Raw genomic sequence first — 27,227 nt, forward strand, 5'->3', positions numbered from 1 at the left:
AGGTGATGGTGACTTGGATTAGGGTGGAAGGGTGTAAACTGAACTATATATATATACATATATACATATATATATATATATATATATATTTTTTTTTTTTTTTTGTATAGACATAATAGTATCCAATGGATCCAATGTGGGGTGGACACAGCGGGCAAAGTCAAGGATGACTTTCAGCTTTCTGGTCTGGGTGACTGGACAATTATATCTGCCATCCAGTTAAGAGATGGGGAATACTAGGAAGAACCACATTGGGAGTCAAGAATATATCTATTGGTAGGAAATGGGTTGGACATAAGGAATATTGAGCCATAGGTGGTAACATTTGCTTGATTAGAGTGAAGAAACATAGTTATATTAAATCAAATGAACAGGCCTGCACTTAAAGCAAGGATATCCTCAGGGATAGTCGTTCCTACATACAAACAATCCAAATGAGCCGTCTCTTGAAGAGGGAAATGGGAGTGGATGGAAATACCGACTTAGTTATCTGCTGCAGTCACTAGAGGACACAGCTAAAAAGAAGGCAACAATCTACAATGGCAGAATCAGCAAAGGCTCAACTGTCTCAGATGCTCCATGACTTCATGTGTATTATCTCACTTAATCATTTTAACAACCCAATGGAGCTCAATACCACAGATAGGCACTCTTACTGGAGATAAGTAGTGCTTTCAAAATGGCGCACTCACAGGCTTTAAATCCTGCTTCTTACAGGCTGCAACACAAGTGGATCTATTTCTTTTGGGAACAATAATAGCACCATGAAAAGGTCATTAAATCGTCACCAATCTCCCTGACAGTAAATCATCTGATGTGTGTCACTGATGCCGCCATATATATGTAAATACTGCTAATGAAATGGGGATGGATGAAGGAATTTCTACATATGATGCCTTGAAGATCTTTTTAGTAGCTAGATTAGCTGCATCCTGCCCATTCAAATACATTTTTGAATGCATTTTTGTTTCTTCCTTGGGGACTTGAATGGAAGCTCCTTCGGGGGGGGAGTGTAATACTTTGGCATGACTTGCTGCACATATTCGTTGCCTGAAATCATTAAGATCTGAAAGTGATTAGGAAATGCTCAAGGTATCTAATCTGACAGCAAACACTTCATTTAATGCTTTCTAAATGACCAATGAAGAAAAGCAGCTGTTGATGGAAATGTCCAAAACTAACAGGTTTGTTAATGGGTCTAGGATGACTTGGTAAAGGAGCTGTCATTTTGATAATCACATAAACACAGGTTTCAGCTCGTACACTCTGAGGACAATTTCCATCTGATGATTTCTAGTCCTTTTCCAGGCAAAAGGGGACTTTTACATCAGCATGCGTCACTGAGTTATAACAGCTATATTTAGTGCATCACCTAGTACATGTTATTTATTGGTTACATATCTGGGAGTTCTTGCTCTTGGGAACATTTAATTCCCTAAATTTTCAGCTGAAATAGCCTCCTGCTTTGCCAATAGGACTCTGACATTTTTTTTCCTCTTGGGAAACAACCCAACTTATTTAAGAGATTGATTTCCTCCCCAACTCTGAGCAAGACTCCCAAACAATGTAATCTCTGCTTGTTACTTAGAAGCACGAAATCAAGTATCCCAAATACCTGGCCTTTCTGGCTTTGTTTCTGAGGCCGTTCGAAGGGGAAACTGCAATGTGGAGCTTTGCTCAGATCGGGGGTTAACATCGTATTTCGACTCAGCTGGTGGAAATGAAACTCAAGAAGTGGGCCGTGTACAAGTTCTTAAACTCTCCCTCGGGCTTGCTGTCTCTTGAGTAGCAGCTGTGGATAAGGCACCGATAGATTTGGGTCCTGTATACTGTCCTGAACTTCTGGGTTTGTTTGATTACTTCTTTCACTTACAATGGGGAACACGATTTCTTAATCATTAAGAAGCCAGCAAACAACCACAGTGTATCTGCCTGGGTGATAAGGGCTGAAGACCTAAGGAACACAAGATTCCCAAGGATGCTGTGGCTGCTGAGGTTCAGGACATCACAATGAAGATGGAGTCCTATTCAGATTGGTAAGTTCACCAGACGGAACCAAGAGGGAGAGGAAGGGAAAGGTGGAGGTCAGGGGTGCACAGACTGTGGTTAGAAGGAAGCTTCTGGGTGGGGTTAGAAGATGCTGGGGCTTAGAGGAAGTACTGGTGAGGGAGGAGTACCAACCAGTACTACCTGAGCCAGAGCAGATCCTGATACCTGTGGGTTAATGGATGGCCCAGGTGGGCAGCCCTTGCTTGTTTAGTGTCTCGGCACAGGTGATTCACAATCCGGATGGATGAGATTGGGATTTGTATATGTGAAATATATATGAAATGTGTCATGAGGGATGCTGATAAAGTTATATATATGTGTATGTATATATGTGTGTATATATATATTCACACACGTATATCCATATATATATGATTTTTTTGGTACTGGGGATTGAACCCAGGGGCACTTAACCACTAAGCCACATCCCCAGCCCTTTTTATGCTTTATTTTGAGACAGGGTTTCTTAGGGCCTCGCTAAATTGCTGAGGCTGGCTTTGAACTTGTGATCCTCCTGCCTCAGCCTCCAGAGTGCTGGGAGTACAGACATGCACCACACCAAGTCTGGTTTGTTAATGTAATTTAAAAGAATAAAACATAGGGAGAAAAATAGAGTTCTACTAACAGAAAGCCTGCCTCATTTTTTAAAAAGGAAGATTTGAACAAGCATCTTAAAACACAGGTCCAAGTTGAGGGATGAATTATTTATTTACTTATTTACTTATTTTGGTACCATGGATGGAACCCAGGGGCGCTTAACCACTGAGCCACATCCCCAGTCCTTGTTATATTTTATTTAGAGACAGGGTCTCACTGAGTTGCTTAGGGCCTGGCTAAGTGACTGAAGCTGGCTTTGAACTCGAGATCCTCCTGCCTCGGTCTCCAGAGTTGCTGGGATGACAGGCATGTGCCACTGTGTCCATCAAGTAGTACATATTTCCAAACACAGGATTGGTTGACAGCAGGTTAGAAGTAACAAGGACTGAAAGGCCAGGAGAAACCTCACACACTGGTGCTCATTGTCAAGTTAAGTCTCCTAGGGAATTTTTCTAACCAGGTGGCTAGCCATCACTCCAAGGCAGGTGGGTCAAGTCCTGTTTGCAGACACGAGAGTGTATTCAAGTCTTTTCAAGGCCTTTCCCTTGTGAGTCCACAGACTTTGAAAATAACATCAAATCACTTTCAGTTAAATAGTTTATGGTTGTATCTTTCCATCACAAGAAGCTCTTATTGATTCTACTCTCATGTTGACTTTGTTTAATGGAACAAAGTCAAACCTCACCTGGAAAATATACTATCAGAGAAGATGCCATACCCATGCCCCGGGTACAGACCTGGCTTTGCCAATCACAGTGACAATCAAAATGCAGGTCGCATGAGGGTCACACCATTAAGAAAGGGAAACAGATGCCTGCTTGTTGCTACTGTTCCACTGGGGGAAAAAAAAATCCAAGTTCAAGGATGCAGATTTAGGGACCAAAGTTTCAAACACAGCTTCGTGGAAGATTCGGGAAACCACATGGGCTGACCAAATATACAGTAGCTGCAACTCGTGCATGTTTATTTTCTGCTTTCTAGGCTGTAGTCAGTCAGCAAAGATTCATGGAAATGAATGATCACATGAAACTGTGGCCACAGAAGTATCACTAACCAAATACTGTTTCCATAAAGAAAGATCCACCTAGAATCTGACTGACAGCCCAATGGTGAACGAATTCGGCACAAGGAATTTAGAATCAAAAAAAGCTACACTAAGCCACTCTTTTTTTTCGGCGGGCACTCGACCACTGAGCCACATCCCCAACCCTATTTTGTATTTTATTTAGAGACAGGGGCTCCCTGAGTAGTTTAATAACTTGCTTTTGCTGAGGCTGGCCTTGAACTCGTGATCCTCCTGCCTCAGCTTCCTGAGCTGCTGGGATTACAGGCGTGTGCCACCGCACCTGGCTAAGCTCTTCTTTTAGTTTGAGCGAAAAGACCTTTTATTGAGTTCTCACTGTAAACAGACACCATGCTGAAGCGCGCTGGCTTCTTTCAATTCCAGAAGCCTCCTTGTGACCCAGGTATTTTCAGGATTCCTTTTTACAGATAAGAAGACTGACATCCCCTGCCCTGGGGTCCCAAAGCCAGGTAGCTGCAGAGTCAGGCTTTCCACAGGGCACAACTGTGTCCAGAACCAACCTTTCATCCTAAGGCTATCCTAGAGAAGCGACCCGGTTCCACCAGCAGGTTGCTCAACTCTGTCTACCCATGGCAACAGAAAACAAGGACCTTAAAGAAGTGTCTCTTAGGACTATTTCAGAATTCTCTGCGTCCTCTACCTCCCAGTAAGAAAGAGGCTAAGCTGGACGCAATGGCGCATGCCTGTAATCCCAGCAGCTTGGGAGGCTGAGGCAGGAGGTTGGAGCGTTCAAAGCCAGCCTCAGCACCTCAGCAAGGCCCTAAGCAACTCAGCAAGACCCTGTCTCTAAATAAAATACAAAAAAGGGCTGGGGATGTGGCTCAGTGGTTGAGCACCCCTGGGTCCAATCCCTGGTACAAAATAAATAAATAAATAAATAAATAAATAAATAAATAAAAATAAAAAAGCTACGCAGTGTGAGTAGTTCTGACCTCAGTACCTTTATTTCCCACAACGTCGTACGTAGCTTCTTGTAGAGAAGGAAACTAGTGAGAGAAAACATACGATCACATAAATAAAGGGCCGTTTCTTCTCCTTGGCTGAAGCCACACCCTGCTTTTCCCTTGAGGAGTTACTGACCTCATGGAGCCTGCTTAATGCCCTCAAGTGACTTATCTCCATGACGGGTGAATGGTCACAGAGGGAAGGCTGCAGGTTACTAAGTCTGGCCAGCTCACTGGGGGCTAATTTCTCAAATATCCAAGCAGCAGGGCATCTCAAAGACCAGTCCATCTATTTATTTCACAAGTTCAAGACTAGAGAAAAGGAGGACATGGCCTATTCTTGAGTATTTTGTGATGTCAGTTCTTTAAAGGTCCTGAGCCACAGATTCGGCATCAGTGATAAGTCAGCAACTGTGATCATCATTACCCTATGCATTTTATATATTCACTCCCGTCCTTGTTGTGCCCAGATGCTGTGGGAGTGGTCACAGTCCTTGGTCAAAAAGCATAGCTCCAGCCGGGCATGGTGGCACACACCTGAAAGCCCAGCGGCTCAGGAGGCTGAGGCAGGAGGATTGCAAGTTCAAAGCCAGCCTCAGCAATGGCGAGGCCCTAAGCAACTCAGTGAGACCCTGTCTCTAAATAAAATACAAAATAGGGCTGGGGATGTGGCTCAGTGGTTAAGTACCCCTCAATCCCTAGTACCTCCCCCCAAAAGAAAGCATAGCTCCCTCCAGTTGGGGGGTGAATGGCTCAGGGGTAAAGCACTTGCCCTGCATACACAAGTATCTGAGTTCCATCCCCGGCACACAAAAAAGAAGGCTTTTATAGGACTTCTCACAAAACAAGAATGGCTTTGAACAGAGCCACCAAGAACCAAAATATTGAGGAGGAACAGGGAGAAAGCTTCACCAGGAAACAAGGGCTCCGACTTGAGGGCGTGAAGCCAGGGTTGACAGCCTGCCTGATGGCTCTTTATGTCTGGGACCACCCTGGCACTTATTACCATGAAAAGAAGCCGAAAAAGCAGGAGATTGGCAGGGAAAGCCCTAGAGAGAAGGGGCTGTGAGAGTGACGGTCATCCCAGCCAGATGGGGCATCAGGCTATGCCTGCTGGCCTCCTGACACCCGGCCTTTGCGGTGCTACAGAGATCTAAGAAAAGGAACTAAGACTCGCATGTCAACTTTTGGAGCACACTTGAAGGCCACTGTCAATACAAGAGCCAAGTCAGTGGCCCTGCCTAAGAGGGGCAGTGGCAGGACCAGGCAAATAAGGGGAGACAGCAAGAGGCCTCCATGCCTTCCATTTCCCAAGAATGAGGGGACCCAGGGTGCTCTGGCTGTCCCCTCCCCCACCCGCTTCTTCACAATGACTTCACAGCAGTACATCTTAGCATTCAATACAGCAGTGCGTGGAATTGGTTACACAAGCTGCGAAAACCAAACCAGGGTATGTCATTATTACAGTTTTTCTCCCTATCAAAAAAGAAGCAGAATCAGGCACGGTGGCCTATGCCTGTCATCCCAGAGGCTGGGGAGGCTGAGGCAGGAGAATGGTGAGTTCAAAGCCAGCCTCAGCAATGGAGTGAGGCCCTAAGCAACTCAGTGAGACCCTGTCTCTAAATAAAATATAAAAAGGTCTGGGGATGTGGCTCAGTGGTTAAGCGTCCCTGGGTTCAATCCTGGTACCAAAAAAAAAAAAAAAAAAAAAAGAAGAAGAAAGAAACAGGGTAGGGGGAGGGGAATAGGAAAGACAGTGGAATGAAGGGGACGTCACTTTCCTATGTTCGTATGTGAACACACGACCAGTGAAACTCCACACCATGTCCAACCACAAGAATGGGAAGTCACACTCCGTGTAGGTATGATGTGTCAGAATGCACACTACTGTCATGTGTAACTAAAAAGAACCAATAAAAAATTTTTAAAAAGAGAGAAACAAAGACTAAGAAAATCTGCAAATGTGATAGCTGATGGACTCTGTGGGGGGGCATATCCAGTGGCATATCCAGAGTGTGACACCTGCCCCATCATCAGGCCCTGTCACCTCTAATGTGTCCCTTGAGTCCCCTTTCTTAACCGCTTGACCTATTTCTGTAGGTCTTATTTATTTTTCCCTTTTAACTTCCTAGCTCCCGATTATGTGCACCCTGACTGCACTAGAATAATGATGTCAGTGTTTTTCAGGAAAGAAGTGAAAACGGTATCAGGATCCACTCCAGGGACTGTTTATGCAAACGACCGGGAAGACAGGGAGGGTGACAGGTGAGACGTGTCCCCGGATTCTGACTCTCGGCTGTTGCAAAGGTGAGTGAAGAAATGTCTGAACATGTCATCGGTGAGAGAGCGATGGCGGTGGGGGACAGTGACCAAAGTTTTTTAGGACTTGAAGGAGATCGGAGGTCTGGGCTGGAGGGTTCAAGACAACCTGGATGCTGGCAGATGATAGTGTTGGAGGAGTCCCACTTGAGGTTCTATGCTATTGCCCAAGGCAATCAGGGACAGATCTGGGAAGCTTAAGACACCATCAGGAATGTTTCTGCACAAAAACAATCCCTGCGGTCTGTCTCTAGTACGTGCAGTTTGTCTCATGTACCCAACACATCTGCCCCCTAAACCCTGCCTCTTCTCAATAAGCTACCTATGTGTCAATCAAACATGCAAAAGACACCAGGATAGTCAGGCATGCTTGTAAACCCCAGCTACTCAGGAGACTGAGGCAGGATTACAAGTTTGAGACTAGTCTAGGAAACCTAGAGAGACCTTGTATCAAAAATAAGAATCAAAAATTTGGGGCCAGGTACGGTGGCACACGTAATCCCAGTGGCTGGGGAGGCTGAGACAGGAGGATCAAGAGTTCAAAGACAGTGTTAGCAACTTAGCGAGGCCCTAAGCAACTCAGTGAGACCCTGTCTCTAAATAAAATATAAACAAGGGCTGGGGAGGTGGCTCAGCGGTTAAGCACCCCTGGGTTCAATTCCCAGTACCAAAATTAGTTAATTAATTAAACTTAACATGATCTAATAAAAGGCACCAGGACAGAGTGCATTTCACCATCTTATTCAGTCTTGCTTTCTCTGTCTTGCCTTTTTTCATAAACTCAGTGCTCAGGCAGCATCTTTACAGACTAGCTGTCTGATATACCACGGAGTCCTCCCTTTGAATCCCTTTGGAGTCAGAGTTCCTTGGATTCAACCAACCTCATATCAAAAACATTCAGGGAAAAAAAAAAAGCTGCATCTGCACCTAACATGCAAGATTTTTTTCTTGTTATTGTTCCCTAAACAATAGAATAAAACAATCATTTAGAAAGCATTTATATTGTATTAGGCATTTTAAAGAGTCTGGAGATGATTCAGAATTTCAGGAGGATGTGCATAAGTTATGTGCACATACTACACCATTTTCTGTAAAAGACTAAACATTTGCATCTGCAGAGTTGGTATCTTTCCAGGATCCTGGAACCAATTTCCTATGATTACCAAGGGAGGACTGTCTTGAAAAATTTGCAACCTTTTTTTTGGTGAGGAGAAGCAACTTATGTAATCGCTTGACTTTGGGGTGGATATTAATGCCACCTAGAAACTGAGATGTGAATAAATGTCTGAGCTGCTACCCTGGGAAATGTATCTCATCAGGAGGGAAAAAGGTCATTTTAACGTGATTATATTAGGTGTTCACCCTCCAATCTTGCGTTGCTGGGCTGCTCATTCACACAGTCACTGTTAATATGCATGATTGGAAATCTTCCTGTCTTTTCTCGTTTCCTTCTCCTTTTGGTAAAGAAATGGCTCAGAAGTGCCACCATGAAAAGATGAATAAGAAGTAAAAATTGGCTAACATGCAAATGGCAGACAACAGGGAAGACTTGGCTTTAGAAATGACTAAAATTATATCTGACGGTTTTCTGAAAATGGAGATTATTTCTATACTACCCTGAGATTTATTCAGATGGGAAGCCAAGGACTGAGGCAGAGGTGCTTTGAACACAGTTTTGGGACTAGTCAGAACTGGTTTGGCTAATTCCATGTCTTCCTCAGTTTTCTTAAGCAAGATGCTTAGCTGGGCACGGTGGCGCATGTCTGTAATCAGGAGGCTGAGGCATGAGGATCACGAGTTCAAAGCCAGCCCCAGCCACTTAGCGAGGCCTTAAGCAACTCAGGGAGACCCTGTCTCTAAATAAAATATAAAAAAGGGCTGGGGATGTGACTCAGTGGTTAAGCACCCTGGGTTCAATCCTGGTACAAAAAAAAAAAAAAAAAAAAAAATGCTGCAAGGATATTCCATTTCTGTTTCCCAGGTACGTGAGACAATGGCAAACGTACATCTCTAACCTTAAATGACGTTAAAAAGATCGCTCATAGACTTGTTCTTCTTACAGACTTCTCCATTCCAATCAATAGAAACACCAACCTCCCATCTGTGCAGTCCATAACACTTGGAGTCATTTTGACTTCTTTCTTTCTCTTGGACCCAACAAACTCTCAGCCAAGCCTTCAGCACTAGCCCCAGAATACATCAGCATCTCACCACGTCTCACCCGCTCCCCTGTGGCCATGGTCCTCTGAGTCATAGCCATCACCTGAGCTGATTCAGGGGCTGCCCATTGACCTTCGGGCGTCCATCTTTGTTCAAGAAAGTCATGTTCCTATGCAATTTCCTACCCTCATCCCAGTGGTCTCCCATGTCACTCAGGGTGAAAGCAAAATGCTCTCCAAATGACTTAATCCTCCTCTCTCCCTGCCCCACAATCTCCCCCTGTGGTTTCGGCTCTGTAATTCCACACCCTGCGCCCACCCTCCTCCAGCCACGCTGGCCCCTTTGCTAAGATATGCCTGGCACCCTCCTGCCCTCAGGTTTTAACCTGCAATACTCTTCTCCAAACACACCCACGTGGCTGGCTTTTAGGTTTTCTCCTATCTTCTCTCAAATGTCACCTTCTTAATGGAGACTTCCCCAAACCTTCTGAAATGATGGTTCCGACCCTTTCTTCTCTGCTCTGCCCCATCTACTTTTCTTCCCTGGTCTAGTTTGCCTATAGCACTTATTCCCTCCTTTCACAAAACATGTTTAACGCCTCTTGTTTTGTTATTTATAGATCTCCCCTCGCTCTAGAATATAAGCTCCATGGGTTCAAGTTTTTTGGTGTGCGTTTTGTTCAGTTGCTGGTGCCTAGAACGGACCGAGTCTGGCATATGGAAAAAGCTCGACTACTTATGTCATTCACAAATGAATGCATCCAAGAATAGTCTATAGAACCTAGGGCCACTTGTCCCACAACAACATAAACAGAGGAAGTAAGGATTCTGCCCACAAATACGAATAAGTCACTGTTGCACTCTCTGATCTCCTGTGTGCGCTTAATCCCAAACTGACAAGGTGCTCTTAGGACTTAAAATTTAATTCATAACCACCAAGCTAAATAGCACACAGGTGACATCCAGGAGGGAGGTCATCGGAGAATATAATGTCAGACAAACAGATTGGTTGCAGAAGCTGGGAACTCAAAATACTGCCCCACTCTGGAAATGCCGGGTGAGCATGGAACGCTCAGCTCTGAGTCACTGATGTTCCCCATGTACCCCGACTGCCATGCGGCACTGCTTCTCCTTCCCAGAGAGTGACAGTTCCTTCCAGGTGGAAAAGCATAATAAACAGACGGAATATAGAATGCAAAGAAATGCCATAGATAAAACAGAGCCGGGCACAGTGGCTCACACCTGTAATCCCAGAAGCTCGGGAGGCTGAGGAAGGAGGATGGAGAGTTTAAAACCAGCCTCTGCAACTTAGTGAGGCCCTAAGCAACTCAGAGAGACCCTGTGTCTAAATAAAATATAAAAAGGGCTGGGGATGTGGCTCAGTGGTTGAGTCCCTGAGTTCAATCCTCGGTATCAAAAACAAACAAACCAAAAACAAAACAAAAAACAAAAGACAGAGCTCTATATAGCCCAGCTATTTTCCATCTCCCTTTTGACTTGGACCATGTAAATGCAAAACCCTGAAGTCTATTCTAAGATGACGGGTCTCAGTTCAATAGTGATCTTTTTTAAAGTTCTATTTCATTTAGAAAATTGACTTCCAAAGTATATCAGGAGTATAAAATCAGTGTTTAGCTCAAGATTTTGTACTATAAATGTGAGAGTTTAAAATTATGGGTATCCTCCAGTGCACCACTGACAAACTGGCCTCCACCAAGCCTCTCTACTTTGTGAGGGTACCTGTACCCAAACATAAGGTCCAGGCCATCGATGTTCATTTCCATCATTCTAGGGTGTGGTCAATATCCAGGAGGAAGATGACCTGGGGAGAGCTTTTGTCTGAGAATTCCCAATTTTGAATTTTGAAAGCCACTGGAAACCAAGTGAAGGATAAAAAGGGCCAATTTGAAGCAGCAAATATTCAGCTACCCTGACTTGTGATAAGTAAAGTAAACAAAACCGATTGAAAGCTCTTGGGAAACATTCATATCTCAAAGACTCAGTTTTGGGGACTTTTAAAAAGCAGAAAGCAGAGGAGAGCTAAACCCCTTTTCACTGGGTTCAGGGCTTATTTCTTTTATGAATCACAAAGTGAAATCAGTATTTCTAGAAGGGTTAAAAGTCCCATAGGGGAAGAAGCAGTGAGAAAATGGAACTTTGGAATTCATCAGGTTGTTTCCAGAATTATTGATTGTGCATGATGTCGGGAGATCTGCTTTACTTCTTGGTGTATCTATTTCCCCACCTATACAATGGACATAATATTCATTTTTGCAAAGATTATATAAGGATTAGCAGTAACGCATGCAAAGCACCTGGCTCTGGTTCTGGCTCATTAGCAGATGTTCAATAAATGGGGATCTGTGTTATTATTTGTCCAGTACCAGTTAAAACCATCTGGCCAAAGGCAGGTGGGCAACTTGATGTGCCATATCAGGAAATGTGAGATAATCAATCAGACATCCACTGGTGACTGTGGCATGAGGAGCTCATTCATTCAGAGAAGTGAGTTTTTCAGAGGGGCTGCTTTTTTTATGAAAAATTTGTGTGTGCTCAATTGAATTGCCTAGAATCACTGGTAAGATGATATTTAGTCAAAAGTCAAAATTCATATTCTAACTCTGAGGGGTTATTGACATAGGCCATGGGAATTTAAGAGTCTAATTAATTAATTAATCCAATTAATTGCTTATCTAATTAGTGACTTAGCTAATTAATTCTGGAAGGTGGACCCATTTGCCTTATGGAGAACCAAGATCTCTTTTTTATTGAGCACCAGCATGAATGTCCATTTTTAAATAACAATCTCCTTGGTCTTCAACATAGAGGGGAAAATTCATTAGAAGTCCCACCAAGGAACTTCTGAGGTTCACGGCAGTGCCTTGAGTTAATTTTGTTGGCCTTTCTTCTACCAATAGATTTCTTCTCCAGTCTCCAAGGTCCAGAGTCACTCCACGGTTTACAGCTATATTTTGCGACCATTTTAAAGGAGAAGAAATGAGACTGACTTTCCTTCTAGGACCAAGAGGTTCACCATGTAAAATACTTTCCACCCCTCTCATCTCAGAATTGCATCTGCCAGTTGGGTTCAGTGGCGCATGCCTGTAATTTCAGCGGCTCGGGAGGCTGAGGCAGAAGGATCGCAAGTTCAAAGCCAGCCTCAGCAACTTAGTGAGGCCCTAGGCAACTCAGCGAGACCCTGTCTCTAAATAAAATAGAAAAAAAGGGCTGGGGATGTGGCTCAGTGGTTAAGCACCCCCGGGCTCAATACCTGGTACCAAAAAAAAAAAAAAAAAAAAGAAAAAAAAAGAAAAAAAGAAAAAGAAAAAGAAAAAAGAATTGCACCTGCCATTCTGAGTGTGGGTATGTGAGTCTGGGGGGTGGGGGTGGGGTGGCAATTGTACAGCATTTGTCACCTGCTGTTGCAGAGTAGAACTGCAAAGAGAAAAAGGGAAAGCTCAGACACTCTTCCCCAGAAGTTCACATACAGATAAACCAAGTCAATCCCACACCTCTTAAAAAGCCGATCCCTTATGGATAGTTTCCTCTGCTGGGTTAAAAAAAAGATAGAGAGCAGACCATGAAAACTTAGTAATCTCTATAGCATAACAGTTTCTCTTCCTTGGGAGGAAGAAGGGAACAATTTTATAATCTCCAAAACTTCTTTGACTTAAAAAATAGTTATTAAATATATTCGGGAAATGCCACCCATAAGAACATGGGACAATAAATTCTCCGTGAGAAAGCCATACAACTATGGGATGGGAATAGTCCTGCCAGGGGACGCCCCGCAATCTCTGAAGATCTGTTTGGTTCTCACCACCAAGAAGGCACACTAGCCAGGACACAGAGTCCAAGAATGCTGATCAATATCCCCAAACAGCCACCCACGGTAGGGAATGATTATGTCATTATCCTTAATATCAATAGTGCTGAGGTAAGGAAACTCTGCTTCAGACTTGTTCACGATCCACAGAATACTCTATGTCCTGCTGTCTCAATCCCTGATCCAAAACAGTTTTCTAGAATTCATCTTATTTTTATTTCTATAATCTGACACTCAAGCTTGACAAATTCCTAGATATGTCATGTTCTATCATTGATGAGGGAAGCTATGTTTGAAAGGTAAAATTCAGAGAAACCTACACACATGAACTGTCAGAGCCATCAAACAATCCTAATGTCACCAATGAGCTCAGGAGTAGCTGTTGTTTTCTTAGAAATGTCCCCCTAAGCCCGGCACAGTGGGACATGCCTGTCATCCTAGCAGCTCAGGAGGTGAGTTCAAAGCCAGCCTCGGCCACTTAGTGAGGCTCTAAGCAACTCAGCAACACACTGTCTCTAAATAAAATATAAAAAAGGGCTGAGGATGTGGCTCAGTGGTTAAGCACCCCTGGGTTCAATTTCCAGTTGGGAAAAAAAAAGAAATGTTCTTCTGCATTTATACCATTCTGTACAAAGTTCATTCCTTGTGCCAAAGTTCAGAATGTCCGTCCATCACATGGGGTACACCTGTACACATTCACTTCTTCCTCCCTCCCCAAGGTGAGAGATGCTGTAGATGGTGTGCAGGTTCACAACCTGGCAAGACAACTCGGAGATCTACTTCTGGCTCATCCCTGCCAACCTCGTTTGGATTTGAGAGACCTTCTTTGCACCTGCCTGGGATCTCACTTAGTATTTTGCAGGACATTCAACTCTCCTGAGAGCAGAGCTTCTAACAGCTTTTCTGCCATTGCACAGTTTACAATGACTTTGACTTCTGAATGGGACTCCTGCCTCTCCTCACCAGATGCTCCGATTTTGGCTCCATTTTGGTTGAGATAATCGTTTGATATTGGGGTTATGCTGTGCATGGTAAGATGGCGAGGGGCATCCCTGATCACTACCCCTAAATACCAGGGGCACTTCCTGCCCAATCTATCATAACCAAAACTGTCTGCAGATATCACTATAGGGCTACAGGAGGATAAAGATCAGGGCTCATGGAGAACCACCGAATCATCCTAAGGTTCTCAGAAGAGACAATTTTAATTGACTTCATAGAAGTCACAATTTCTTGATGGTTGGGAGTGGAAAGAGCCTTTGGCATATCCCTCTATCTGACGCAGGGGCTCAGGGCTGACGGGGTGGGAAGCCCTGCTCTGTAGAGAGCGGGATGTGTACAATGTGAAATCAGTTCCCACCTACGACAGTAAAGATCCTGATCACAATGAACAAACGTGCTCTTGGGGACAGCATTTCCTCCCTGAATTCACGTCTGTGACCGCCACCCAGGTGTTCCCAGATATGTCACTGTCAGGTCTGACTCAAAGACAACCAAAGATAAGGAAAGGAGGACCTCATGAATAGCCTCCTCCCACTTAGGGCTGGGGAGGGCTTTTTTTTTTTTTTTTTTTTTTTTTTCAAATTAAGCTCCAGGCAAACAAACAGCACACATTTTGAGAAAAAAGTCTTTAGTTTACAAAGGAATCTGGACTTTGGGTAGCAATGGGTTAAAAAAAAATAGAAGTGGGGAGGGCACTCTGCACATGATTAAATATTTCCTGAAATTTAATAGTAAGAGTTGTGATCAAATTGATTGCGTGTGGGGGGGGGGGACCATCACCACATTATTCCCAGAGACAGGGAGGAGGAGAGAGAAAACCAGGGGAAAAAGTAAATGAAAAAGTAGGAAGGACTCTGTGCCTCCTAAGCTGTGATTGTAACAGCTACTCCTTTTATTACCATGCTATGTGCAAATCTGGGATTAAACACAGCTTCCTAAAATATGTCAGAATTATTTATTTTTGGGAGGTACTAGGAATTGAACCCAAGGGTGCTTTATCACTGAGCTACATCCCCAGTTCTTTTTATTTTGGGACAGAGTCTCACTAAGCTGCTTAGGGCCTCACTAAATTGTTGAGGCTAGCCTGGAACTCCTATCCTCCTGCCTCAGCCTCCAGAGTGGCTAGGGTTACAGGCATGCGTTACTGCACCTGGTCTGAGTCAGAATATTTAAAATACTGCAATAAAACCAGCTGTATTCTTCATTCTCTTTTGAAAGAAAACACATACTCTGAATATATTTGTTTTCAAAAATTTTAACCAATAACTTACTTTTGAAAAATTTCCTACTTAATATGGCAAAAACATCACAAAGGTCTCCCTTATCCCTTCATCTCAAGTCCCAAGCTGCCAATATTTTACCAACCTTGCTCCTCCTGCCTTTATATTCCTTATTTTGTCTTTTCCTGGACAATTTGAGAGCACATCGTAAATATAATATTCAATCATCTCCCAAACTTTGGTCTCCCCACGGCAAGCACACTCTCCTACATAAATTCCATACAACTAAGTCACGGTATAGAATAATCATCTGTCTTTTTTATAAAAAGAATTTCCTTCAGTTTTTCATTTTTTAATTTCTTTTTTTTGGTACAGGGATTGAACCCAGGGGCACTTGATCACTGAGTCACATCATCCCCAGCCCTATTTTATATTTTATTTAGAGACAGGGTCTCACTGAGTTGCTTAGGGCCTCACTTTTGCTGAGGCTGGCTTTGAACTCACGATCCTCCTGCCTCAGCCTCCCAAACTGCTGGCATGACAGGCGTGCACCACCACGCCCATTTTTTTTTTTTTTAAATTTGTAGACAAGTGGTAAGAATCTCAGCTCCTGAATAGCTGGTCTCATTCATGCAATATTTATAGTATTCCCACTTAGAGTATAGCACCAAATGTAACCATGAGCATGATCAGCCAGAAGGAAATTAAAGTTTGGGGCAATTAAATAAATTATTGGGTATGCAAGTTTGTCACTTAACCCTTGATGGGAGTCTGTCTCCATTTCCCCCTTTGTTTTAGAACAAGGAAGCAAATCTATCCTGTTTTTTTCTGTTATACTTCTTTGCATTTTAGCAAGTTCCCAAACCATTAGTATGTCTTATGGTTTGCCAACCACACGAACCAACGAATACAGGACTTGGGAGGATCATGGGAAAAGAAAGGAAGAGAAGCCAAGCCCAGCAGTCACAGGGGTGTGTGGTTTACCTGCGGGAAGGAACCAGACCTTACAATGCTAGTTCAAATTCTGCCATTACTGCTCGCTCACGAAAAAGTTTGGGTGACATTTGGATACACTGAGTGTTTTATTTCAACCCGAGAGTTATTAGTGTGAGATCCTTTCCAAAAAATTTTAATTTCATTGTTTTTCATAATTCATTTGTAGTGCCACAGCATCCTACTCTCCTTGACAAACCTCACCACCACCACCATCTGCAAAATCCCCTAATTGGCTCTGATAAAATCTGACCTATCTACCTAATTACCTAGACTTCTACTGGAAAGCACTAAGATGTATCATCTCACATTTTTCTGTTTCTCTTCATATAATAAAATGTCAGAAATATCAACCCAATGTGTGCTTAATAAATACCGGCTGAGTTTCTCTCAAAATCTATTAAAACCTCTGAGAACTTACACTTCTCTGGGTTTAATTGTAAGAGCAAGGAGTTTCTCATATTTATCTCCAGGTTTCTTGGCTGAGCAAAGTCTGTAAATGGCTCCTTCAATTTCAGAATGTTTTAAGTCATTACAATCTGGGATAACAAAAAAAATCTTTGGGTATGGCTTGAAAGTCAGAAAATTATGTGTTTAAACCCAGACTGAGCCACTTCCGGCAGAGGAATCTAGGATCAGCTAATTTCTCTGATAACATTGGCTTCAACCAGTAGAGAGGTGTCGATTAGACAACGTGGATCAATTGCTTAGCATAATCTCTTGCCCAAAGCAAATGATCCACAATTTAAGTGATTGTTTTATTAAAAACTCAAAGTCCTCCCTATAATTATGGAGGGCATACACTGAGTGGGTGAAAATCAGTTCTTTCATGGATTACTGAAAGTATCATTGATCCACTTTCTGAGATACTTCAGAAGAAAGTGGCTTAGGGAGAATCATTTGAATTATTTCTCTATTTTTGGTGCTTAGACAGCATGAGAAGGAGCTTTGGATCACCTGACAGCAGGGTTATAGTTTAGTTCAGGATGTTGCCCTAAAGGGAGGTTCAAACAAACAGCTCTATCTGACCCCTAGAAAAAAAAGAATTGATGATGTCACTATTTTGTGGCCAATGCTGTTGCATCAATTTAGATTTCGGGGAAGGGGGTGCTTCAGCAATGAGGTGACTGAATGAACCCCTCCGTAAGGGTTTTCTGAACACCACAGAGCATGAGGATCGCAAAGTTAAACGATTACAAGCTCTCTGAGTGCGGTATTGCACGCCTGTCATCCCGGCAGCTCGGAGGCTGAGGCAGGAGGATCGTGAGTTCAAAGCCAGCCTCAGCAACTTAGCGAGGCCCTAAGCAACTCAGAGAGACCCTGTCTCTAAGTAAAATATATAAAGGGCTGGGGATGTGGCTCAGTGGTTAAGCGCCCCAGGGTTGAATCGCTGGTACCCACTCCCCCAAAAAACAAGAAAAAAAAAAAAAAAAAAGCGGATAAGTTCCCTGCTGGAGGAGATACTGCCTCAATTCTGAGTCTTCCAATGTGTCCTTAAAACCAAAGCCTGCAAAGTTAATTTGCTCCCTGCCACCTTCTGGGTTCAGCCAATAAGAAGTGCTGCCTTCTTAAAACTTTTCCCACAAGGAGAGAATGATCTCTTAGAACCGCAGTTTCTGGAAGATGGCTACCCAATACTTTCCTCTTTGGCCTGCTGAAAAGCATCAATCTAGCCTGCCTTTCGCACAAAGCACACATAAACATGCTTTCTCCTTAAGTGAACCTGCAGCCACCATGAACTTGAACTCTGAGATACACCAGAGGAGAATTTATTTTAACAGCTGCTTTTACCAGGAAGCCTTGGAGTTGCTACTCTCGAGCCAGCTGGTCCCTACAGCCTGTCTTTTAGCTGTCCTGTTGTCCCTCCTGCCCAGCTGTACGGGAACACCCACTCAAGTTTTACAAAATGAAGCCCCAAGACACATAGGAAGCTCTTAAATGCTGATGTAGGGCATTTCTCCTCCATTTATTTTTATAAGTTTTGTTTTCTTGGCTAGCTCATTGATTAATTGCTGAAGATACACCCTTGCCTGAGGTTACCCTCTCCAATATGGTAGCTACCAGCTAAAGAGGCCTGCTGAAAATTTAGAGTAATTACAATTAAATAAGATTTTAAAGGTGCAGCTTCCTTATCACTTAGTCACATTTTAAGGGCTTAGTATTAGCGACATGTGGCTAGTGTCTTCCATATTGAAAAGCAAAGAGAGAACATATTCATCACCGTGGAAGGTATTGGGCTGTGTTGGCCAACTCATAACCTCTTTCTTATGAGAGACTGCAGATGAGATCTCATAAGAATGGCGGGTTTCTGGGTTTGGTTTCTGGGTTTGGTTTCTGGGTTTATCTTCCTCACTACCCACTGGACATCCTTATCTTGGTTGCCAATTATATGTTCCATAAATTTCTGGAAAGGGAATTTGTGGTCTTTAAAACCACCCTTGACAATGAGCACACAGAGGAAACACGAAGAAACAAAGAAGATGGTGTAGAAAGCTACACATTCCGGATCATTTTATTGGTATCCATTAAATAACAAAGGGGAAATGTACCCTCAGGTCACAACTTCCACATTTGCATGGAACCCGAGGACCCCAGCAAGGAGAAGCTAAAGTCAAGCCCCCCACTGGTCCTGGGCTCTCAGACCACTGAACTGACATTGTGATTCTTTTTATTTTTGGTACTGGGAATTGAACCCAGGGGTACTTAACCACTGAGCCACATCCCCAGCCCCTTTTTACATTTTATTTTGAGACAGGGTCTCACTGAGTTGCTTAGGGCCTCCTTAAATTGCTGAGGCTGGCTTTGAACTTGCAATCCTCCTACTCAGCCTTCTGAGCTGCTGGGATTATAGGCAGCACCATTGTGACTGGTTAATTTATATTTTTTGAACAAACATCAGCAACCACAAAGCTGCATATTCTTAATAGCAATTTTTATTTTTATTTTTATTTTTATTTTTATTTTTATTTTTACTGGTGGGGCTGTGAGGGAAAAAAAGGTCAGTTCTTGAATTCCATGCATTTAGTTTTCTTCAATGAATACTAAATGTTCCCTTTGTCCATAAGAATGAAGAGCTCTGACTCGTTGGTGGCTGTGTCCTGAGCACCTAGGAAAGTGTCTAGCCCACAGTTGGTACTTCAAAAGCATTTTTTGAAAAACAAGTATCTTTATTTTTAAAGGAATGATGTAGAGGGTTTTATTCCTGCCTCCCATCTGCCATAAAATAAATCTTCCTGACTGCTTAGCTAATCATCTCCAGGATTCCCTCCCTGCCTGCCAGCCTCAGACTCAGCCTCTGCCTCCCCCTCCACATTCCAAAGTGGTCATTCCTCTCAATTCCAGAAGGACAGCGCCATGACATGAGTTGGGGAGAGGATACACTCCTTTGGGTCCAAGCGCCTCCTACCCTTTCTCCCTGCCCCGACTTTGGACTTTTAAGACTCATGAAAACAGAAATCAGTGAGGCAGCTGCCCAGTCTCTCGAAGACACAGAGTCACTGTAGATACAACAAAGAAAGCGTCAAGATGGCTAGGCGTTGTCTCCAGAGAAATCCATGCGGGCGAGCGTTTGATTGTTCTAACCATATTGGAGGGGAGGTGTTTACAGAGTCTTAAACTACATTAAATTCAAAGAAATGCTGTGATTCCAAGCATCATAATGTTTTGGTGTTTTTCTTCTATTTTTGGGGTGGGGGTTGGTGCTGGGGATTGAACTCAGGGGTACCTAACCAACTGAACAACATTTTCATCCCTTTTTATTTTTTATTTAGAGACAGGGTCTCACTGAGTTGCTTAGGTCCTCCCTAAGTTGCTGAGGCTGACTTTGAACTTGAGATCCTCCTGCCTCAGCCTCCTGAGCTGCTGGGTGTCATACTGTTTTAATGAACAAAAACAAAATAAAACTACCTTATCCTTTATATTCCACACTGATAAGAGGCAAATAATGGGTTCTTTTTGCAGTATTAAAAAACACTAGCAAGATGTTTAAGATATGTCATTTTGTAAAAATATTATTTATAAAAAACACATGTCCTTAGTGTGACGTCTTTTCATGGAGTCAGACTTGACATCATTTCCTTTAACATGGCTAAAGTTGTATCTTTAACATGTAAGAGAGGGATGTTCTTCTATTCCCTAAACTTGAACAAAAGTTTTCGTAACTGCTGATTCAGGGAATTTACCAATTGCTGTATTAAATTTGGATTTTTCTGTTGGAGCCAAAGGAATAAAGTTAGGTGACATTTGAGTTCCACTGAACATCAACAGGAGCATCAAGTGCACACACCTGTCATCCCAGCAGCTCGGGAGGCTGAGGCAGGAGGATCCTGAGTTCAAAACCAGCCTCAGTAACTTAAGGAGGCCCTAAACAATTCACTGAGACCCTGTCTCTAAATAAAATATAAAAATGGTTGGGGATGTGGCTCAGAGGTTAAGTGCCCTTGGGTTCGATCCTTGGTACACTCTCAACAAAAAAATAAAGTTCCTTCTGAAATCAAGCCTTTTTTTCCCCACCGAAATAGAATTAATAGATTAATAGTCAATGCACTGACAGGAGGTCTTATCAGCAAAGTAGATCATCACATAATCTAGGGGCTTTCGAACGGCACCTCTCCAGGAGACAGCAAGATGGTAGGTGTGGTGTGTGTACTTCGCAAGACACATAGCAGATACTCAGTAGAATTTAGCTGCTGTTATTATCCTTTGCCTTTGGAATGCCATTTTGTACCTTAGGAAAAAAATTCTAGCTTATATAGGAACTCCTTTATCTTAGTCTCTTCATCTCAGAGTACCACAGTAAACTATAGGGCAATACAAAGGCTCAGTAGGGGAATGAGTTACCCACAGGCCTTTGGGGTAATTTTTACGGTTTATACCTAAATACATATTTTTGCAAAGGGTAGGCTCTCTTGAGACTTCCAAGTTTATTGGGATAGTATTTTTTTTAATAAGAAATGCTTTCTGAACTGTGCAGTAGGTGAACAAGAAACACAATTGATAAATGTTGTAAAGCCTTTTACAGTTTTCTGAATAAACATAAGGTGAGATCAAATTTATGCACATTGTTCACTTTTCCCTGTACCTAGCTTCTCTTATGTGTTCAGAGCAATTTCTCCTAACTACCTTTTTTTTTTTTTTTTGGTCTCCTGGCTATGTTTCATCATTATCTACAAATTGAACAAATGGAGCATTCATATTTCATAGTTGAGACTTCAATGAATCAGGACAACAGTATTTGAAAAGAAAAAATACTCAACAAATTGTTAAGCCTCATATATTTTTTTGTTTATGTAACTAAGTATCATTTCCAATTCAGAAATAGTTTTGAAAGCATCCCTTTAAAATACACACTTGAAACTATCCAATTACATAAAGCTTGACACTTGGCTACTCGGATGGGAGGGAAAAGGGTGTGGTGGTACAGGTTCGAGGGAATGTACAAAATTAAAATGTCATCTTTTTAAAAACTGGAAGAAACATATACATTCATTTCTAATTCACACAGCCTACTTGCCTTTACAGTCTGCTGGTAAACACTGATTTTTAAACATGGTATATAAAATTAAATAACATGGAAAAATAAATATGCTTTATTATATAAACATAGAAATCTGTACTGCTCAAAATATTCAGAAAATGGTAGGCGTGGCTGCTTAAAACTGTTCAGAAAATATGGTAGTGATATTTACAATCTTTATTTTCTTCTAGAGACAGATGTCGTGAGGTGATAAAACACGGATGTCAAACATTGTTCTCTTCCTACCTACACAAGCTGCAAACTTGCACATGAAGATGAGGTAGACACAATTCGTTTAAGTTGGCCAGGCAGAAAATAAAAAGCTCATAAATTCTCATTGTTAGGGTTGACAAGCATTATTCTAAAGCACCTGAAGCAAGCTCAGAGAACGTAACGCTTTCAGGTTGGTCACGAAAAACCCAAACGAGCAATTTCTCCTAAGGAGAACCACCGTCTCCAAGTCAATCTGCAAGTAGATACACAGGGCAAAGCAGAGAAAGGCCACAGAACCATCTGGAGACACAGCAGCACCTAGCAGAACTTGCTACTTTAATTATCTGGATGAGTGAGCTTGCTCTAGATTGCTCGCGATTTTTAGCTGATTTCGGCATTGGCAGGACAGCATTAAGCTCTCTTTGCAATCTGCCCCTCTAGTCATGGGGAATGTGCATTCAGTACACAAGGTCCGCCTCCTGGCTGCAGGAGCACAGCAAAGAAACAGCAGTTGAAGAACCTTATTTCAAAAATGAACATAACCGAGAGAGCGTCCAAGGACACACATGCGCACACGCACGTATATATACACACATGCACACACACGTATACATACACACATATATTTGGGTGCTGGGGACTGAACCCAGGGGTGCTTCCCACTGAGCCACATCTCCAGCCCTTCTCATTTTTTATTTAGAGACAGGGTCTTACTAGGTTGCTTAGGTCCTCACTAGGTTGCTGAGGTTGACCTTGAACTTGCAACCCTCCTGCCTCGGCCTCCAGAGTCACCGGGATTATAGGCATGCACCATGGTGACCAGCTTCCAAGGACATGTTTTCAAAAGGACAGAAAAGGCTCAATCTTTGAAGGATGTTTTTCATAATCACATTTTTTTTTTTTTTTTAAATCTGCAATGATGTGAGTCAGAGCCAACCATCTGTCTAAAGTGGGTCCTTGAACTTCAAGTTCACTGAAACTTCATTTTAGAGACCCTGGAAGCCAAGATAACAGTGATTTGGGCTTTCTTGCCTAGATACTGCTCTTTAGTAGCACGCTATCTCCACTGTGACCTTGGAATAGGCTTCCTTTGACCTTGGAGGAAGCTGCCCCGCTCAGTGTAGCTGGTTCTTGACATGACAGCATTTGTGTATGGAAGTCCTTGGGAAGAGAAAGTAACCTGTAGGAATCTTCACTACCCCATCTCTAATAAATCTAAGTTGCCTTCTGTTCAAAGCAACGTATTAGCGCCTCAAATGTACTTTTTATGGTGAATTCCACTGTCGGTTACAATGATTGAGCACCGTAGAAGTGACTTTATGGCTATGAACACATTTACTGAGGTATGCTTAATTCAGAATTACTAAGATGTTGTACACCAAAGCATTCACCATGGAAATAAACAGAAGAGGAAAAAAAAAAAAATAAAATCCTACAGAGAGAATCTGAAAGACTGTTCTCTCACATATCTATTTAGGAAAAGTAATATATTACAAATGTATCTTTTTCCAGAAAATGCTTTTGATTTAATTTTTTTAAAAAATCACAATTTAAAAGCCTTGCAGAAGTGGCCTTACTCTTAAGACTGTAGAGGCATTGAAAAAGATATTTAAATAGTGATCACTTTACAAGAGCAGTGTGAAAAATCACATAGCCAGCACAAATAATTTAAATACACTTGTTCTATGAGTACCACAGCCTTGGGATTTGGCTCTCTCTCCCTGTTTCCTCCTCTGTGTTTCAGAAAATTGTATACAGGCCCAAGAAGAACCCTATTAAATAAACTTCATGTCTTTAGTTAAAATAACTAGCAGTTCATATTTTATAATATAAGCATGTAAGCTCTTAAAGTATCTATGGGGGTGGGTGATGATCCTGTTCAGAGAAGAAGAAAAAAATATGAGCCATACTGAGAAGACATTCAAGTAAGAGAATTCTGTGGAAATTAGTATCTATGTGCATAAGTGTAGGTGTACATATGTGTATACATGTAGAGACACATGCACATAACCCTAGCAAGATGTTTTATAATTCTCCCAGGCTACGTCTTTTCCATTTTCCCAAAGAATTCCTCCTGGAGAGAAAAATACAGAATAAAATACAGAATAATCTAAGGAATCAGAGCATAGGAAGTACATATATATATATTTTTTTCACCCAATCACAGGAATATGCAACAAGGAGACTCATGTAACCCTCACTAAGGTTAAGAGATATTTTTTGGTCAAAATTAGTGACATACTTCCTTTTTTTGTACCAGGGATTGAACCCAGGGGTGCTCTACCACTGAGCCACATCCCCAGTCCTTTTTATTTTATTTTTAAATTTTGAGACAGGGTCTCACTAAGTTGCTCAGGACCTCACTAAATTGCTGAGGCTGGCCTCAAACTTGTGATCCTCCTGCCTCAGCCTCCCAAGTCACCATGCCCAGTCACATAGTTTTTTTTTTAAAAGGGCTAGTTGGCTTTTTGAAATGTGACTCTGGTGTTGGTGTTACTACTGATGGAGGTGAAAACAGAATGGGTTCCAGCAGGAAAATTTCATGGAAAATGATATGGAATTGGTGAGGAGGGAAGCTGGACATGTAGGGATGTTCCTGACACCCTGAGGTCATCTCTGGGTGGCTTCAGAGCATGCATCTGGGGAGGGCGCCATAACTGGACACAAAAGTACTCCCAGGGCACAGTATAGGTGGTGTTTCTTAAACTCTTGAATACAGCTCAGCTCTACAGTACCAGTGGAGGTACCCTTCTTAATTCTTCCAGATTTCTACCTAACACAAAGTACAGTGGTTCCACAACTATACAGTACAGAGGTTACTGAGCTATTCATGCAGACACAACCTCAGACAAGGAAACCCTTGGTTTCTAGAAACCTCCAGAGGTATCAATCATGTCAATTTGATGAATATGCTCTTCAGCTGGTTTTGGGATTGGTTAAGACTTTTCCTTAGAATCATTCTGAACAAAAAGGCCTTCTGGAAAGGGCTTTATATAACACTAAATTCAGCTTCAGTGCAATTAATGTATTTATCAGAACATCTGCCCTACTTCTACGAAACAGCCTGATGGCTGTTGATGGCACAAATTGACCAAAGTGTGGCTTTGACACAACTGAGCCTTCTGTTTGCCAAGAGCTGCCCTAGAAGTCTGCATAGTATTTACAGTGGCAAACCTGTCTCACCGTGTCAGCTGCTGGCTGAGCAGTTAACCAAGGGTGACTTAGACCAGAGCAAAAAAGGAAAGAAAGAAAGAAAAAAAAAAAAATATATATATATATATATATATATATATATATATAAAATGATCTCAAACAGGCTTCCTGTCTGGGCAGAAGAACATTCCAGACACCTTGATAGGCACCAGGTCACTGATTCCACTGTGGGTCATTCATCTTTTCAGAATGATTTCAGTCTATTTTGTGGGCACAGGCTTGGTGACGATTGTGGTTGAGTTGAACCCGAGTCACAGAAAAGCAAATTATAGTCATTGAAGAAGAAAAACCGCAGAGGCCTCAATAGGTAGACATCTTCCCCCAGAGTCAACCCCACCGAAGCGGAGAGAAGGAGAGAATGTCTGCTCATGAGTTGTCGCTATCTATGGACATGGTTCTTCTAGAAAAGGAAGCTACTTCTTGGCACCAGGTCCTGTATGAGGTACATGTATTCTTGTGATGTCACTCTGGCCACATGGCCGAATGTGAATGCCACGGTGCAATGATAAGGGGGGAGGGGGTAAGGGTGAGAGGCCACTCACAGCGCGGTCGCTCGGATGCCCTCCCAGATGTGGCAGAGGACTGCCCCAGAACACCTCGGGATTTGACAGTGCGGGTAACAAACAGGAATAGTTAGGGCCGTACCAAGCTCCAAGCGCCAGTACTCCAGGCGGCATCTTGGGGACAAGCGTGTGTGTTACACTGCTCACGATCTGGAGGCTTATCGAGGATTTCACAGCTCAGGTCTGGGAACCGTTCGCCGTTGGACCGCTGACAGGCCACCAGCCGCGTCCGGAGGCCTCCACCACATGGCTTCGTACACTGGAGGGGGGACAGCGGAGACCGCGGTTATTTTGTCTGAATGGCCAGTGACCAATTTTCTTTCCCATGAGAAATCTGTCTCGGCCAAACTCGATGACAGCATTGGGCAGGGAAGGTCTGACAGGCAGAACCGGGGATCACCTACCGCGCTGCTTACAAAGGACCCACGTTCTCCTATCTGGGTGTAGGTGTCCTCACTGGGGGCTTCCCCTATCCCTGTAGGGGATTTTGTACCATTAGCCCCTCAAGGACAGAGCATAACATTTGCCCCACTAAATATTTGGGGCCACTGAGGTTAAGAGCAGTCCATTAACTTGATCAAAGTTAACCTATGAACAAGCAGCTAAGGTCAACTTCTTGGAGGGACCCAAAACCTAGAAACCAAACCAAATCAAACTATTCAATATTAGATACAGGAGATAATGACTTAGCCAGGTTTATTTTCTGGCAACTTGTTCTTTATTTTATTTTAAAAATATAGTCCTGGGAATGGAACCCAGTGGCCCACATACACTAGGCAAGTGCTCTACCCTGCACATCCCTGACCCTATCTTCTGGCAACTTCCACTTCTTTTTTTGGGTACCAGGGATTGAACTCAGGGGCACTTAACCACTGAGCCACATCCCCAGCCGTTTTTATTTTTTATTTTGAGACAGGGCCTCCCTAAGTTGCTTAGGGCCTTGCTAAGTTGCTGAGGCTGGCTTTGAACTCGCGATCCTCCTGCCTCAGCCTCCCATTGGGATCGTGGGCATGCACCACCGTGCCCAGCTATTTTCTGGCAACTTTTAAGCTGTCACCAACCTCTGGTAATTTTCTGACTCCAATCTTTATAGATCTTTATGATGCTAAAACATCTTACTCTCTCTGAACTCTTAGTACCACGATGACTTGCCCCTGGGGTGAATGCTGGATAAGGCCTGGACTCCTGGCAGCATTCAAACTTCTAGGCAGGAACAAGTCGTATTTCTTGGACAGTAGTGCCGTGCTCACATCCAGGAACACTGACGTTCGGTTTCCCTGCTGTGTCAGGGCCAGATCTCCCACAGAATCTGGAATGATCAGTCCGTGCTGACAGCAAGCATCCCAGCAAATGCGTGTACTTCTGCTGGCGTGGATCCAATTACAGAAGCTTACTCTCGGGTCCCAGAGGACAGGAATTGTGCAAGGAGTTTTGGGAAACCTGCAATCCACAAGGCTCAAAGCCTCCCTCCCCCTTCCTTCCCTTCAGGGACGATCTCCTGAGTGACATAACTGTCAGTGACAGTCGACC

The 27,227-nt window shown here is 42.9% G+C and overlaps 1 protein-coding gene and 1 long non-coding RNA gene across 8 annotated transcripts in view; one reads left to right on the forward strand and one right to left on the reverse strand.

Moving 5' to 3' along the window:
• Nucleotides 1-27,227, reverse strand: part of Adamts9 (ADAM metallopeptidase with thrombospondin type 1 motif 9) — a 174,300-nt gene that overhangs the window by 51,515 nt on the left and 95,558 nt on the right. For all 7 annotated transcript variants that reach the window (XM_047531184.1, XM_047531183.1, XM_047531181.1 and 4 more), the window contains one exon: nucleotides 25,780-25,956. In XM_047531184.1, the coding sequence (XP_047387140.1) occupies nucleotides 25,780-25,956 (177 nt within the window). The remainder of the gene's footprint in view (nucleotides 1-25,779; nucleotides 25,957-27,227) is intronic.
• Nucleotides 1,440-14,525, forward strand: LOC124968589 (uncharacterized). The gene is made up of 3 exons (XR_007105781.1): nucleotides 1,440-2,036; nucleotides 6,807-6,981; nucleotides 13,698-14,525. It is a non-coding gene; the product is annotated as an uncharacterized LOC124968589 (long non-coding RNA).

The sequence above is a fragment of the Sciurus carolinensis genome, chromosome 17 (assembly GCF_902686445.1).
Source record: "Sciurus carolinensis chromosome 17, mSciCar1.2, whole genome shotgun sequence".
Taxonomy (NCBI): Eukaryota; Metazoa; Chordata; class Mammalia; order Rodentia; family Sciuridae; genus Sciurus; species Sciurus carolinensis.